At 39.0% G+C, this 15,125-nt stretch overlaps 1 protein-coding gene across 1 annotated transcript; it reads left to right on the plus strand.

The window, feature by feature from the left end:
* The first annotated feature begins 3,396 nt into the window (after positions 1-3,396).
* On the plus strand, positions 3,397-10,490 carry LOC145502071 (uncharacterized). The gene is made up of 7 exons (XM_081481362.1): positions 3,397-3,463; positions 4,430-5,342; positions 6,565-7,720; positions 8,004-8,197; positions 8,754-8,877; positions 9,625-9,818; positions 10,478-10,490. Exons 1-7 carry the CDS (start codon positions 3,397-3,399, stop codon positions 10,488-10,490), a joined length of 2,661 nt encoding a protein of 886 aa, XP_081337488.1.
* Positions 10,491-15,125: the final 4,635 nt, after the last annotated feature.

Genomic DNA, 15,125 nt, shown 5'->3' on the forward strand with positions numbered 1-15,125 from the left:
AGGATGGAAATGTGTGGAGTTAGGAATTTGGTCAATAGATTTAAAATTAACATAATCTTTTTTTTTCTCTCCTCTCTCTTTTAATAATTCCACAATTAATTTTAATACACAATTGCAATAGGTATAACTCTAGCAAGATGTACAGTGTCTGAATGATGTGAATGCAAATTTCACAACTTTAAAAATTACAGTCAACCCAAGAGAAATTGGAAAAAGTTCGAGTTATCGGGAGTCCGAGTCAGCGGGAGTTGTGAACAACTGACCAGAAATAAGGGGAAAAATTGTAGTTTACAGTATCGCTTTTCATACAGAATACATTTTAATCCTATTTTGGGACAGAGATGTCGAGTGAGAATGCAACTGCAAGAATGCATTTCTAAATTATTTACAAGGCGGAAATAATACCGCCCAGTCCTTGAAGAATCAAATCCAAGAAAAAGGTTCTAGGTTGTATCGAGGCACAAAAAAGTGTGCACAATCTGATGGTAACTAAAAATTATATTTCTAGACATCCTAAAGGAAGGAATAATGAGCCGAGTAGCATGGGTTTCTAAACAGCTGATGCAAATCTTTGAATGTTTGATTCAGTCCAGCATTGAAGTGGACGCGTTTTAAAATGCAATGTAGCTTACGGAGAAACTCCCTACTCGTCTCGCCTTAAAATTATCACCCAGCCAGATTTCTTGTTATACGCATAAAATTCCGAAAGATTGAACTGTAGGAACCTGCAGAAAGTCACCGTATAAAAGCATAATAATGAGTGACAAACCCCCTTGTTTGGGTGTTTGTAATGCAAGACTAAGAAGCAGTATTATCCTTAGAGATATAATTAAAGAAAAAAGTTGAATAATCTCGTCTTAAACTTTTATAGGTTTGAGTGAGCTGACCAGTAGTAAACAGACTGTGAAAAGCAGCCCCTTACAAATGATTCAAACCAGGAATACTGAAAGAATATCAAATATACAATCAAACAAGCAAAAATCATTCAGGGTGAGCTGATAAAGAAAGGACGGATTCTCTTTAAAAGGACAAACGAACAAGAAACTACTTTGGTGTCCAATTATTTGCTAATTGAATATTTCGTCGGGACAAACATCCGCTGCTGCCTAAAAGTAGCTCAGTTTCTGAGAACGAGATTGTGCAGTCGGACTCCGTTCATACAAAAAATGTGCGGATAACGGAAGCTTACATGTCAATCCTCAGCTCCGAGTAGCATAAAAGCCTGCAATTCTACTGCTTGTGACCTACAAACATGGACAAAAGTCTTGGGACACATTTGCCCTTTTGGCGTTTTTGCGCACACGCCAGACGCGAATGCAACTTCACCTGCCTAACCTCGCCCCCCACAACACATACTACGTTGAAATCAGTACCGACAATTTCACCTGATTTTCAACATTGTATTGGGTGGGAAGGGGAAACAGCAACGCGTTTTAAAAGGATATAGCAGCGTTGTTTGTTTGTTTGTTTGTTTGTTTGTTTAAACTTCAGTTCTAAAACACAGATAATTCGTTACATTACAAAGTGTCCCAAGGACTTTTGTCCACGATTTAGATCCGCAGACTTTTTGAGCTTCGGTCAATTCAACCTCGTTTCCAGGGTCCCGTCTTTTCCTCCCAAGAAGAGATGGGAACATGGGAACATGGGAACATGGGAACTAATCTGCGCTTGAGTATTCAGAATTAGCCATGTTCTAAACGAGAGCGTCCCTCCAATCCATACAAAGCTCTCTTATTTTAGCGAAGTTTAAAAGTGTACCATGCCTTTGCGTTTAAACCAGTAACTCTCAGATTTGGTAAACTTACTAATGTTTGGCTGCTATTTCAGATGATGGGTCCCATTTTCAATTCAATCCATTTTAAATATTCTTACTTAGTCTAAGCAGTGCACTTTTAAAAACTGTTATCAAGCTGCGCGTTGAGTGCTAACCTGAAAGTAATGCTCATTAATAAATAAAACTCGAAGAATTTGTCTAGCTAGCACGCATACGCAGATAAATCCTTGAAAACATTTCAAAAACTTCGTCATATACTACACAATCTGCGATCTTCTCAAAAAAATTTCAGCGAAGTTTCCAATACGTAACAGGAAGTATCCTTTCATCTCTAAGGGTAGTAATTTAAGTTTAATATAATGATACCCTCTTTATTATTGGGTTTTTCAAGATATTCTTACACCTTTGAAGTACTTTCCCTAAAAGGTGTGATAAGATAATCGAAAAATTACGGTATTTCAGTGTAAGGTCCATGTTCCAAAGTATTGCATTTTGCAGCTTGTCTAAAGCCCGCTGCTGACCTTTGCACATTGTAAAGAACAATAATCGGGTTGAAATTTATACTTTATCACGATGGCGTAGGGCTCCTTACTACTACTTTTTGTCCATTAATTTTGTCGCGACCGCAAAAGTTGGGTAGGTGAATATGAAATAAGGCATCTGCGGATAGCGCGGATGCAAAATTTACATTGCCAATCAGCACTCGCGTTTTTGTCACATGACTTTTTATGAGCCACCTGACGAAAAGAGTTTTGCCTTCCCGAACACACGCCCAGCCTGGCTATGAGAGTGTGGTATAGTATAGGTGTACGACTAAATAAATTGCGAAAAAAGGTACGAAAAATCGCTTGTGATTGTCCAATATTTCTCATGCGACACAAAATTGGACTTTGTTATGGGTTCTATACGTCAAGCCTTGGAGAATTTAGACTCCCAGATTCTGAATGAAACGAACAGCTAACTTTCGCCTGCAGCTGTTAATATGTCTTTATTTAATTTTTTCCTTTTTCTTCCTGTTTTTCGCAACCTGATAACTTTGAGACAAACAGCACAAAATTTCGACTTTGTTTCCAGATAAAATAACTTATGAACCTATTATATAATTTAAACATACTTCCGTTTGCCCATTCTAAAAATGAAGCTATTTCTCATTAAATAATATAGACACAGCACTGGCGATAAACAATGAACATAATAATGTGACAAATCCAAAGGCTAATTACACATTCTGGGTAGCTTGTAGCGCGCGGTTTTATTTTGCCGCTCGAATCGTGCGCAGAGTTTGTTTTTTTGCATCGCGTGTGTAAATTTTCAATTTACTCATAACGACGATGCCAGAGACGTTTGCTGTCTGCTACTTGTAACACCTTGTCGCATTTTAGCATCTCATTTCAGCTCTTCCTTCAATTTTATGTAGCCGATCACCCTTTGTCGCGCAGATTGTAGACTGCTAACTGTTTCAAACAATTAGCAACTTGCGTTACTCGTGCCGTTACAGGTGCATTCGTTGCTGTGAGCGTGCGTCGCTCCGCGCGCGCTCTATAATGCGTTTATGACGTGAAAAAGATCATTCTTCTATTTCATTTGTGTTGTATTATCTCAATAAGATAATATCGCCAAAAATGGAGAAGAAAAACGTTTTCACAGTAATTCTATTGAGTATCTTGGTATCGTACACAGTTTGCGAAGGTAAGATTTACCTTTATAGTAACTATTTAAGAACAATTAAGCTTTAACTGTTGCCGCAAATGCACACTAGCGTTCTGATTGCTCGTTAGCAACACTTTCGGTGATATGCGATCTCCTTTTCTCTTGTTTCGTTACAAGACAAAAGCTCTGACAGAAAGATGTAAACAACAGACAAAAACTGCATTCTTGAGACAGTCTTCAGTAGCGCATGAGCATAAGCACAAGCCGACATACGCAGATGCAGCAAGATGCTGATAATAAGCACCTTTTGTTTGGGAAATTTCCAACAAAAGGCGCTAATTATCAGCATCTTACTGCGTCTGTATATGTCGGCTTGTGTTTATGCTTATGCGCTAGTGAAAACTAGTCTTTAAGGCACTCACTCGTTCTCAGCCCTCTTCTCTTTTCGAAAGTTCCCATGGAAAACTGTTGTTCCACTACAGCTCTGCAGAGTTGAATTTACTCGCTGAAAAAGTCGTGAAATTTTGATCAGAAATTCTGACAGATCAATGTCGTTAAATTCTTTTACATTACATGAAACAAACAAAATTAAACCGTCCTGTAAATGTTCGCGGGGCCTAAGTTGTCTTTGCAGAAAAATATTGAACAAAACAGAGCAAGACTGCAAGTCTTTGTAGTACTGTTATTACTTTCCAATGTGATTAGCATTCCTTTTTGGTCAAGTGTGGGTTCAATTTTTTCTGTTTAAAAACAGAAAAAAAAATCCGGGCGTTTCATTTTTACTGAAGATATTTGACATCCAATTACTGTAATATCCTCTCTTCTTTTTAACATAAAGAGCTGTTTCGCGAGATCTTTGCAACCGAGAAACAAAACATGGCGCACCGAAGATACAGGGTGTAAATTTGTCAACCGACTGGTAGATGGCGGGGTCTTGGAATTTCTTCTAATTAACTCAGCGATCATGTGAACACCACAAAAATTAAAACATTGATCTTATTTAAGCAGCAGAGGAACCAAACCATCTGTTCAAGGAGTCCTCTCAAGAAGTGACCGGATTCAAGAATTCTTCAGCGAGACATGCTGATGTACCGCTTCGCTCCCGACAAAACAAGTTTCCCGTCCAAATATCAACAACCACGGATTCATTCCCATCTAATGATGAACGAGTTGGCTCATTGGACGGCAGAGTTTTACCGGCGTCTAAGAAGGCCTTAAAGTTAAAATGGACTACAGCTGACAAGATCAGAAACGGCTCAACTATGCGAAAGCTAATGTTCGCCATGAGACGTTCGGCAAGGCGACAAAACGTCTTAAAATCATCACATTGTACTAGAATACCTACATCAGCTTTTAGTTTGAAAGATGGCAAAGAAATGGAGGCATTTACTTTCCAGAAAAGACAGCCATCATCAATCACGGGTTTACCATACAAGACGAATATCACAGTGCCTTTCAAATTGACGATTTTACCAATAGAAGAAATGGTTAGTCCATCAGTCGATACGGCTGATGCAGTATCAGACTGGCTTTCAAAAGAAGACAATTCTACTGGACAAGATGACCAGAAATCTTCACACAGTAATGATAAGGAGGACAGTTCTTCACCTCATGGCGAACCAATGGTGACTGGACACGAAGGGTCAACACGACAAGCCGGAACATCTGAAATGCCACAACACAAGATGGCTGTTCATCCTGGAGTGAAGGCATCTTCAGGGCTTCGTTGGAAAGCGGCTTACGATCCCGTCAAGTTAAACGACAGTAAGAAAGGAAAGAGTTTCAAGATCAAGAAGAAGAAATCTCAATCGAAGGATGAAGAGCCAGTAGACTCGAGTTCAGAGGCAGCTTCTGCCGCAGGAATTTTGGCAGGCATTTTGATGTTATTGTTTATCTTCACTGGTGTCCCTCGTATGTGGTAAGTCAGTCTCAATCTTGTTACTTAACAAATAAAGAAGCCTAAGCCGTTTATTACACTGTGATAAATCACGACGGGCATTTGAGAACACGAGGAAAATGTAGAAAACACGAGCCGCAGTTCTCTACATTTCTCGAGTGTTCTCAAATTTCCGGAGTGTTTTATAAAAAAAAATATCAGTGTAATACACGGCTTAGGCTTCTTCGTTTGCTTTATGATATAGATTTTACACGTACAAAACAATAAAATACGCTTTTTCTATGTTTTATTCTCTGATAAAAATGGTTTTTGACCAATCAGAGACCGCGCAGGGTCCTATCTATATCATAAGAAATTTTATTTGTAACGCACCGCTAAATTCCTTGTAGTAAAGTTAAGCATGTGTATTGAAGTTAGTAAGCGAATCACTTGTCTGATCCAGACAGATGTTTTTGTCTCGTATATTCTCAAAAAATCTTTTTCAACAGTTTCAAAGTCGATTTAAGACAATGGATGTAGCTAATGATGATGCTTTTACATCGGGAAAGATTCAAAATTCTTTCGTTAGTTTAGAGCAAAAGGTTCCAAAATTTATACCCATTTAACAAACAAGGCATATACTCGAGATTAATTTATCATTACATTTATCGGTACTTTACTACAACCAACGACAAGAAAGTTCTCTCAAGTACATTGTTTTCTCTTTTAAATAAATAAGAAGCTTGATCCCAAGTATCAGGAGGTAATATCTTATACCTTTGAGCGTGCAAAGCGTGTCATATGCGAATTAAATTTACCTATTTGAATAATAAATAAATACAATTTTGCTTCATTGAGAGAGCGGGTAACCCCTTATCGCTTGGCAGTCAAAACTTCAATATATTATATAGAATCAGTGCAATTTACGAGATAAAAAATATGCTTTATAACGCTTTGGTGTTTTCAACCGTTACTTAAAACATGGTATAAAGGTGTTACACAATAACTAGAATCATTGTCGCATTTTTATTGGTTCTTACTTATAATCGATTAGAGGAAGAACTTCACTGGCACACTTAGCTATGGCCTCCTGTGCCACTTTTTTGCTCTGACCACATCTTGAAGTCAGTTGTGATCAGTTACTAAATGGACGCACGGCAACTTAATGTATTTGTTTGTATTATTTCAGAGAGAATACAAGTTGGGGATGCTATCTATAAGCCAAAAATTTAAAACTTCGTTTCTTCCTCACATTTTTTTGCAGGAGAATTTTTAACATGTGGTGGCGACGTCCTACGCGTAAATTGGGGTCAAATTGTCCTTCAACTGGTTACTCCAGAGAAGAGCTGAATGAAGAAGAAATCATTTTTGACAAATCAGTCATGGAGTGTAACCAGGAAGCATCAAAGGGTGTTCGTCCAAAAACAACAGCAGACGCATCTTCAGGAAGATCACGATCAGTCACGTCAATTTATCAACCGCCAGACCATTCGACACAAGAGCAGAAAATATGGACACTGACCAACACGCTAAGACCATGCCCAACTCCATTGATGGCTGTTCCTACACTCGATGACTCGCCTAGAACAAAGGTTTGGACAAGTGAGGAAATTTCTGAGACAAAATCGCTGGATTTTTCGTTCACTACAACGTCCCTGTCTGACTCTTCAAAAGTAAAACCGACTGAAACACCTTCCTCTGTATCTTTGAACTCGGAGCCTTTAATATCACAGGCATCAGAGACGGAAGTTTGTGCGGATTCTTTGGCAACCGTCACCCGTTTATCAGTTCAAACCAACGACCTGACAGACAAAACTGTTCTCAGCACTCCTCTGTTTACGGTTCAATCAATGCCTGGTCCATCTGCATCACCCGAGCGGACAACCTTTGATTCTTTACTTTCGCTACACCCATCTAAGCCCAGCGTTTCTTTACTGCCTACAGCTTCAGATGAATCGACACCTAGGATCACCATGGCAAGCGATGGTACCAGTTCCTCGACAGAGTCCTTTAAGACACCTGTTGCTGTACGTAAAGAAGTCGCGATAACTATGGATAATAATGACGAGAAAATCATCTTCTCAAGTGAAAGTGAGGAGGAGTCTTCGGTGAAATCTGAATCTGAGTCTTTTTCTGGAGAAGTGTTCTACACGAACCAGAAAGCAGATATGAAAAATGTGACAAAACGTGATGCTATCATTGATATTATTGGAGGTGATGACGACAAGGAAGAAACGTCTGCTGCCAATGAGAAGTTGTCTTCACTAAGCCGCTCACAGCCAAGAGATGTCGTGAGGCCTAAGTCCAAGCGTGAGGCACGATGGGAAGACGAATCTACAAACCCTGAGGACAGAGGCGCTTCAACCAGCACCTCCGAAAAGATAAGAGTGTTGAACCACAAGGATTACAAAACATGGAAGGTAAGAATTGAACGTATCTACGCTTAGCATAGTATAACAGGCTTTTTTTGAGCGATGGCTCGTATTTTCGGAGGACGCAGTTTATGACAGGTTTAAGACCAAGCAACCCTGGTATGCGTTGGTGGAAACTAGAAATTAGGTTGTACATTGTTTTTTTCTTAACTAGCCTCAGTGCTCCTCGTTCCGTTATAGGCGATTTAAACATCCATGTAGCCAAAGGCATGAGTAGAAAAGTTACCCTTCAACAGCAACAACTGAAAGACTCTTACATTTTTGAAAACAGGAACTTCAGAAGGATATTAAGATGAAGAAGGCGCAAGGGATCAAGCCACGTGACGTGTTACCAGGCTTGCAGGTCGTTCGAGATATTTATAATCTGCCTCGCATTCCTGTTGATTCAGAAGGTGGATGTCTCTGCTATTACTGTGAAAAGCATATCAAGAGAGCTCAACGTGAGAAGTTTTTCAAATTGCCCAGGTCAGGTTTTAATTAGCTTGTTTCATCATAGCTTTCCGTTTAAAATTTTTGTTTTGATTAGATTCAGTTACCATAAGACCTCAAACAAAAATCGTAAATCTGAAATAACTAGTAATACCAATCGTCAAGATTTCAAATTTCGTAGTCAATGTAGTTAACAAATGCAAATAGGCCATTGACAATACGGTGAACCAATCAAAACGCGAACTGATTACTTGTAGCGTACTCTAAGTCGCGGGAAAACGTCTGCGAGCGAGTCACGATTGATTTTGGTTTTACCTCTGATTGGATGAAAAAATAGGCGCGAGTTTTTTTAAGCCAGTCTTGTTCCGTAGAAAGTGCAGAACCAATTACTATTCAACATTCAATTGAAAACCGCTCTCAAACAAAACGTACTGATCGTCATCGGAAAAAAAAAAAGAAAAATTGCTTTCTAGACTGCTCTTAAGCTGTAGAGCCCCAAAAGCAGGTTGTTCGAAAAGTCTAGTTTTAAAAGCTCTTCTTTGGACTATTGTTCTGATATTTTTACTGTATGTCTGTTTTATTTCCTCAACAGTAAGCTGTTCTCCTTCAAATCGAAATCTTCTGTCATGGAATCCCCATCAGGTTCACAGAGTTCTTCCACAAGCTCTGCTGCAAAGATAAGAGTGTTGAATCACAAGAACTACAAAACATGGAAGGTACGAGTTACGAATACTTACTCTTGAACACGCCCTTTAGACACGCTTTGGTAGCAAATCAGGAGGACTTTGATCAAAACATAGTCTAATAGTTCGTATTTTAAAACATACTCAGCGAGACCACGCTGAGGAGCGCCAGAAAGGTACGATTCGCAGTGTGCGCGAAATACCTCTGTCCGATTTTCCGGGACAAAAAAAAAATTGATTCGAACAGGAGCAAAACCTTGAAATGAATACAAACAGCATTTCTGATGGCCAACAAATAGAAACATAAAATGGATAAAAAACACTTAGAAGAAAAAACCACCTCATCAAACCTAGATCAAAGGTCCGGTGTCATCAGGCCAGCGGCTTGACACTACAGGAAGTCATGTTCAGGGAAGAAAAATCTGACGTAAGTTATTTTGCTTAATATTTTTAAAGTTTCTACACATGATAATAAGTTAAAAGCATTTCAAGTGGAAACTTGTGGTATTAGTTGTCACGCTACGTAGCTAGCGAGATTTTGCGCAAGAATATTTTGTTTCGGCGTGGAGCCGCGTAACCAAGTCACTGAGCAAAACATGCGAGCGAATTTCGTGAGTGATGCATATGAGACTGCGACAGAGAGATCGATCCAAACTTACCACTATTTTCCGTTCTCCCAGTTCTGAATTTAGCAGCGGCCATACGTTTACTGACAATTTACCCAAAGATAGTGCTGAAAGCTCAAGCCACGTCTTCATAGACACTTTTTTTTCAAAACAGGAGCTTCAGAAGGATACTAAGATGAAGAAAACGCAAGGAATCAGGCCACGTGACGTGTTACAAGGCTTGCAGGCCATTCGAGATATTTATAATTTGCCTCGCATTCCTGTTGATCCAGAAGGTGGATGTCTCTGCTATTACTGTGAAAAGTACATCAAGAGAGCAAGACGGGGGAAGTTTTTCAAACTGCCCAGGTACTTTTGTATTATAGCTTTTCTGTTTTAAATTATTGTAGTGATTCAAGATCAGTTACCACAGTGCTTTAATTTTAATGTCAAACAGTTCGAGCTCGGAGCAAACATCGTAAATCTGAAACAAGTATAGTCAGCGTAATAACTTACTAATTACTTACTTAGTGCAGATATACACACACAAAAGATGTACTTATATGGGCTATTTCGATATGTGCAGCCCCAAAAAGGTCTGGTCTTTAGCCGTTTTGATCAGAAATAGGCTACTCAAGTAGGTTTTTGCATTCTGGGTATGTTTTTTTGGAAGAAGCTATCCTACCTATTAAAAACATATGAGCATAACATTGGTCTGAACTAGGGAACTAATTATAACGTAGGTCTAAAACAAAGTATTGATTTAAGGGTCAAATCTTAAATAGAGTATCGAATTTTTGGTCAAGTCATATAAATTGGGAAGGGAATATTGCAGATTTTGGTCTTAAAAATGGTAAGGGTTTTGGGAAGCAGGCTGCACCCCCCCCCCCCCGACCCAATTTGAGAGTACTCCTACCCAGGAGGCTCGCCCGGCTAATTTCTGTTTGTTAGACTGTAACACTTTATAGCAGGTTTGTTGACTGGTTGTTACGTTTTTTTTTCTTTCTTTTTTTTTTTTTTTTCTTCAGATTTGACAGCTAAATGACTGGTGCTTGATATGCGAACACAGTTAGATATTATTGTTAAATGCACGGGCATCTTTGTCGACAAAGAGTATTTTCATATTTCACCATTTATTTTCTGTAACAAACGTTTCGTCTTAACAATGTAAATGTAAATAGTAACGGAAACATGAGATGTAGATACATTCCATTGTATGGAAAAGTGTGCAATAATAAATGTTGATTTTATTTTTAATTTGCTGAGGAAAACGATCTGTTTTAGATATTTTTGTCCTGGAGTTCATTATCCACTATTATCATATGGCTCTGTCTCACAAGGACTGGGAACAACCAGATTCACGAATTTAATTGGCTGAAATCGATATTGAAAGTGGTGTAGATTTTCCCATCTAGAGCGGCATCTAGACCGGTAACGTTTTGTAGCAAAAAAAGTTAAAGTGCTCCTAACCCCCCAATTTTTTTTTCGCTAAAACGAATCTAGACTTGATTTGAAGCATTTGGGCGAAAAATATTTGAATTTGGTTGAATCCTCGATTTTCTATGCCCTTTCAAAGTCGCGCTTGAAGGTTTCACGACCGCGTTTTAGGGAGTCTGGGGCGGCGGTACTTGATGACGTCTACCCAGGAACCAAACACAATAGCGCCTCAGTCAACTCTCTGTATTTGCTCGAGAAAACGGAATACAAAACTAATCGTTCCGATGTATTTTGGGACTAAAACGTCCAAGTTTTGTCTCAGAATCATTTCTTTTTCGTCACTAGAGTCAGAGTTAAGTTTCGATTTCGAAGACTCCGAAATAAACTTCGATCGAGCACGTTCGACAACTGTGAACTCACTGCTTAGAGCTTTGAGAGCAATTTACAATATTTCAAGCGACGAAGGGGAAGACTTCTTTGCGGACGAGCTGCTTGTATATTAGGAATGGAAAGCTAGATACGAAGTGGAGGGCAGGCAAACGAAACGCAGGAAAGAAAACTCAAGGATTGCTTTGGATGGTAATTTCGTCAACTAAACATAAGATTCCCTCGCGTGTTTATAGCCCGTTTGCATTTGTCCTTAGCGAGAATGTATTTTGTCAAGGTGTGATTGTTCTGTTAAATCCAGTTTGTGTTTTACTTTCAGTTGAATGCTTCATGTTTATAAGAGCGACGTACGTGTTGCAGTTTTCGAGACTTGATGACCTCTAAACATTGGCTTCGATCGATTGAAAATCGTATTGTTTAGACCTGTATTTTTGAAGCTGCGGGAAGCAAGGCGGAAGGAAACGTTTCATACGATTACCGATTTCACATTGTCACACGTTTTAAGTCGTAACTCCAAATAACCAATGTAAATTGTTCTCAAAGTTTGCAGTGAAATTCGTCGGATAAGCGAAAAGGATGTGTTCCCTAAGCGGTCCGCACACAATGTTACGCGGTCATATTTTCGACGCCATTGCACAGAATCTTTGTCGCACTGCTGATTTCCAAACCTTCGAAAAACTCTGTGAGTCTAACAATTTTGTTATCATGTAATTCTAAAGGATTAATCTTCGATTTTCAACTAACTCGAAAGAGAAATAAGTGTTGGTTAGCGGCGTACAGTTGCGATCTATTTACATATCAGTATAACGCTTCTTGATCATGATCGGATCACTCAACTTTGCCGGTTATGTTATAAATACTGCGGGATTGGAAGATATAGGTTGTCGGTAGTATTTCTACAAATTGCTGGTTAGCTTTAAGCTGAAAATTTATGAAAATAGCGTTCGAAAGTCTGCGGAACAAGGTCCAGTGAGAGTTCTTCAATGGTTCTCACAGATTCAGTTCGCTTGTTTCGGTTCGACAAAATCAACCATCGTTTAAGTCTTTATTGCACCATTAGCTGATCATCGTGAGTAAATTGTACAGTACATCTTTTTTGGATCTGGGATATTGCTGCAGCAGTCGATAGCACTTCTGGAAGGCATTTCTGCGCACTTTTCGCAGGGATCAATTCTGGGACCGGTCCTGTTCACTATTTACGTAAATGACCTGTTGTCTGTCCCTCTACACTGCAAATCTGCCTGCTATGTTGACGATAACAAACTCTATTTATCTTTTCCTTCAACTAATACAACTACTGCAATCGACAATTTGAATGAGGATCTAAAAAATATCTGTGTCTGGTGCTGCAAAAATTCTCTTCTAATTAACCCGGACAAAACCAAAGTTCTGTTTATTGGCGTGCCGCAACTTCTCCGCCAATTGCCTGCAGTACCTGTCTTAATGCTTGGAAAAGAAATCAATCCCGTCATTGTCGCCAAAGACCTTGGTCTTTATCTTGATCAATCTTTAACTTACAGCGATCACGTTACAAAAACAGCTTCTAACTGCATGCACAAACTGATAGAAATAAACAGGATAAAGCATTTATTGGATAAGAAGACATTGCTTCTACTTATGGATTCTTTTATCTTCAGTAAGCTGTTTTACTGTTCTACAGTCTGGTCGAACACAAGCAAGTCTAACATCGAGAAATTACAGTTGGTGCAAAATTTTGCTGCACGTATTGTATTGGAACTGCGTAAGTACGACCATATCTCACAAGGCATCAAATCCTTGAATTGGCTGCAGGTCAGCGATAGACTCTACATAAATGACGCTGTGATGACTTTCAAATGTATTCATAATCTTGTTCCAGACTACTTGATTGATAAATTCATTTTCCGATCTCAAATCGCTACAAGAAACACCAGACAGAGTAATGACTTAAACATTCCACGTTGCCGACTGGCTACCGGACAAAGATCATTTGCATATCGCGGAGCAAAAATCTGGAATGAGCTAAGTGATGATTTGAAAAGTTTACTTTCTGTGAAAGCTTTTAAGGGACACTTGACCAAACATATTTTAAATGTTAATAATGTAAATTCTTAATATTCAATTTTAAACTTTCTAAATTTTTAAATCTTTAATACTGTAATTAATTTTAGACTCCTTACCCAGTTTGTTTATTCATTTTAATTGACGTATTTTTATCTTTTTTATTCCTTTTGTAACTGAAAAGCCCCTTTGGGGAGTTGCAAATAAAGTATGTGTGTATGTATGTAATGTGTATTGCACCGTCCTAAAGGAAATGAGAGGGCGTGAGATATCCAACCTTCCTGGGTAGACTTCACAAGAGCCGCTGGACCCATTCTCCTCAAACTCGGTCGTGAAACAAAATGGCGGTGTTTTGGAGCTATTTTCGAGATTTTGTCCGGGCACAGAAAATCGAGGATTTAACGGAATCCAAAAATTTTTTCGCAGAACTATTTCAAATAACAAGTAGATTCGTTTTAGCGAAAAAAAATTTTGGGGGTTAGGTGCACTTTAAAATGCAAAATCATTGTCTATTTTCTTCTAACAATATTTATTTATGGAAGTGCCAAAAAGACTGATGAGAAAAAAAGTACAGAGGACGAGCAATCTTTGGCAGGATTTAGTTCAGCTCATCGCCGTTCGCAAGCAAAATGTTAGTTAGAAAAAACCAGTTACATTAGAAAAATTAAATTGTTTTTGTTTGCCATATAATAAACATCTTATTAACCAAGCTTAGTCGGTCTGTGTGAGAGAATCTTGACCTCGGTCGTGTGTACAGACCTCACTGCGTTCGTTCTGTACTTACGACCTCGGTCAAGTTTCTCCCAAACAGACCTCCTGCTCGGTTAATAAGAGCTAAGTATAAATCCAAATACGGCACTCAGAAGACCTCGCGAGGTCAGTTTTCCAGTGGGGCGGGAGCTGGCGCTCTGGCCTCGGATTATATGGTGTTACATTTTTGATCAAGTCACTCTTACAATACTTTACGTCACCTAGGAGCATAATGGAGCAAGTTGATTGTCAGGAACCCCAGACCCTTCTTTACAAATTTGTGTTTTCCGCAGCCTCTAGAACAAACAAGCAAAAAAAAAAAAAAAAAAAAAAAAAAAAAACTGGTTTTATAAATTTAAAAATGGTACAAGTTTCTCTAATTTCTATATCACCTTATCGAATTGAAGTTCACCTCCATGTTAAGAAACCGGAGCCTCTCGCCTGTTACCATAGTGACTAGGATAATCCAACGTTATTAGGTAGAGAGGAGGTTACCCCTACCATTTCATTTCCTCTAGAAACTGTCTTAACAATCCCTACTCTGCTCGCTTTTAAATTATCACCTAGCCAGATTTCTTGTTATGCGCGTAAACTGTTTAAAGACTGACTGATTCAACAGTAGGAATTGAAGAAAGTCGCTATTAACTACTTGTTAACCGAGAGCGAGGTCTTTAGGGGAAAATCTCAAACCGTATACGTATACGGCAAGGCCGAGGTTTGAGATTTTCCCGCAAATACGGAGCGTTTGAGGTTAATAAGTTGTTTGTTATATGGCTTTTTGCTTTGATTTCGCAGGCCCATTATCGGCCCCTGGGCATTACGGGAGAATAATGCCCTAGAACTAGTCAATCAGAGCGTGCGATATATCGGCTGCAAACATATGCCATATAATAAAAAAGCATAATAAACAGTGATAAAGTCCCAAGAGGTATAATAGGCCCTGTGCAGGATCCGGTCACATGGTACGGAATAAATTATGCTGGGACGCAAGTTACACAGTGGGACTTCCAAAGCAAAGGAACTCGTACCAGTCCGGCCCGACTTTCCTTTGTTTTAGAAGTT

This window comes from Orbicella franksi, chromosome 11 (assembly GCF_964199315.1).
Source record: "Orbicella franksi chromosome 11, jaOrbFran1.1, whole genome shotgun sequence".
NCBI classification, from domain to species: domain Eukaryota; kingdom Metazoa; phylum Cnidaria; class Anthozoa; order Scleractinia; family Merulinidae; genus Orbicella; species Orbicella franksi.

What these genes read in the sequence shown, in the direction of transcription:
- LOC145502071 (XM_081481362.1), top strand. Translation starts at nt 3,397, where the DNA reads ATGGAGAAGAAAAACGTTTTCACAGTAATTCTATTGAGTATCTTGGTA. An exon ending in ATCGTACACAGTTTGCGAAG is followed by an intron (nt 3,464 to 4,429) that starts GTAAGATTTACC and finishes ATCTTATTTAAG; the next exon opens with CAGCAGAGGAACCAAACCAT. An exon ending in AAGTTTTTCAAATTGCCCAG is followed by an intron (nt 8,198 to 8,753) that starts GTCAGGTTTTAA and finishes TTTCCTCAACAG; the next exon opens with TAAGCTGTTCTCCTTCAAAT.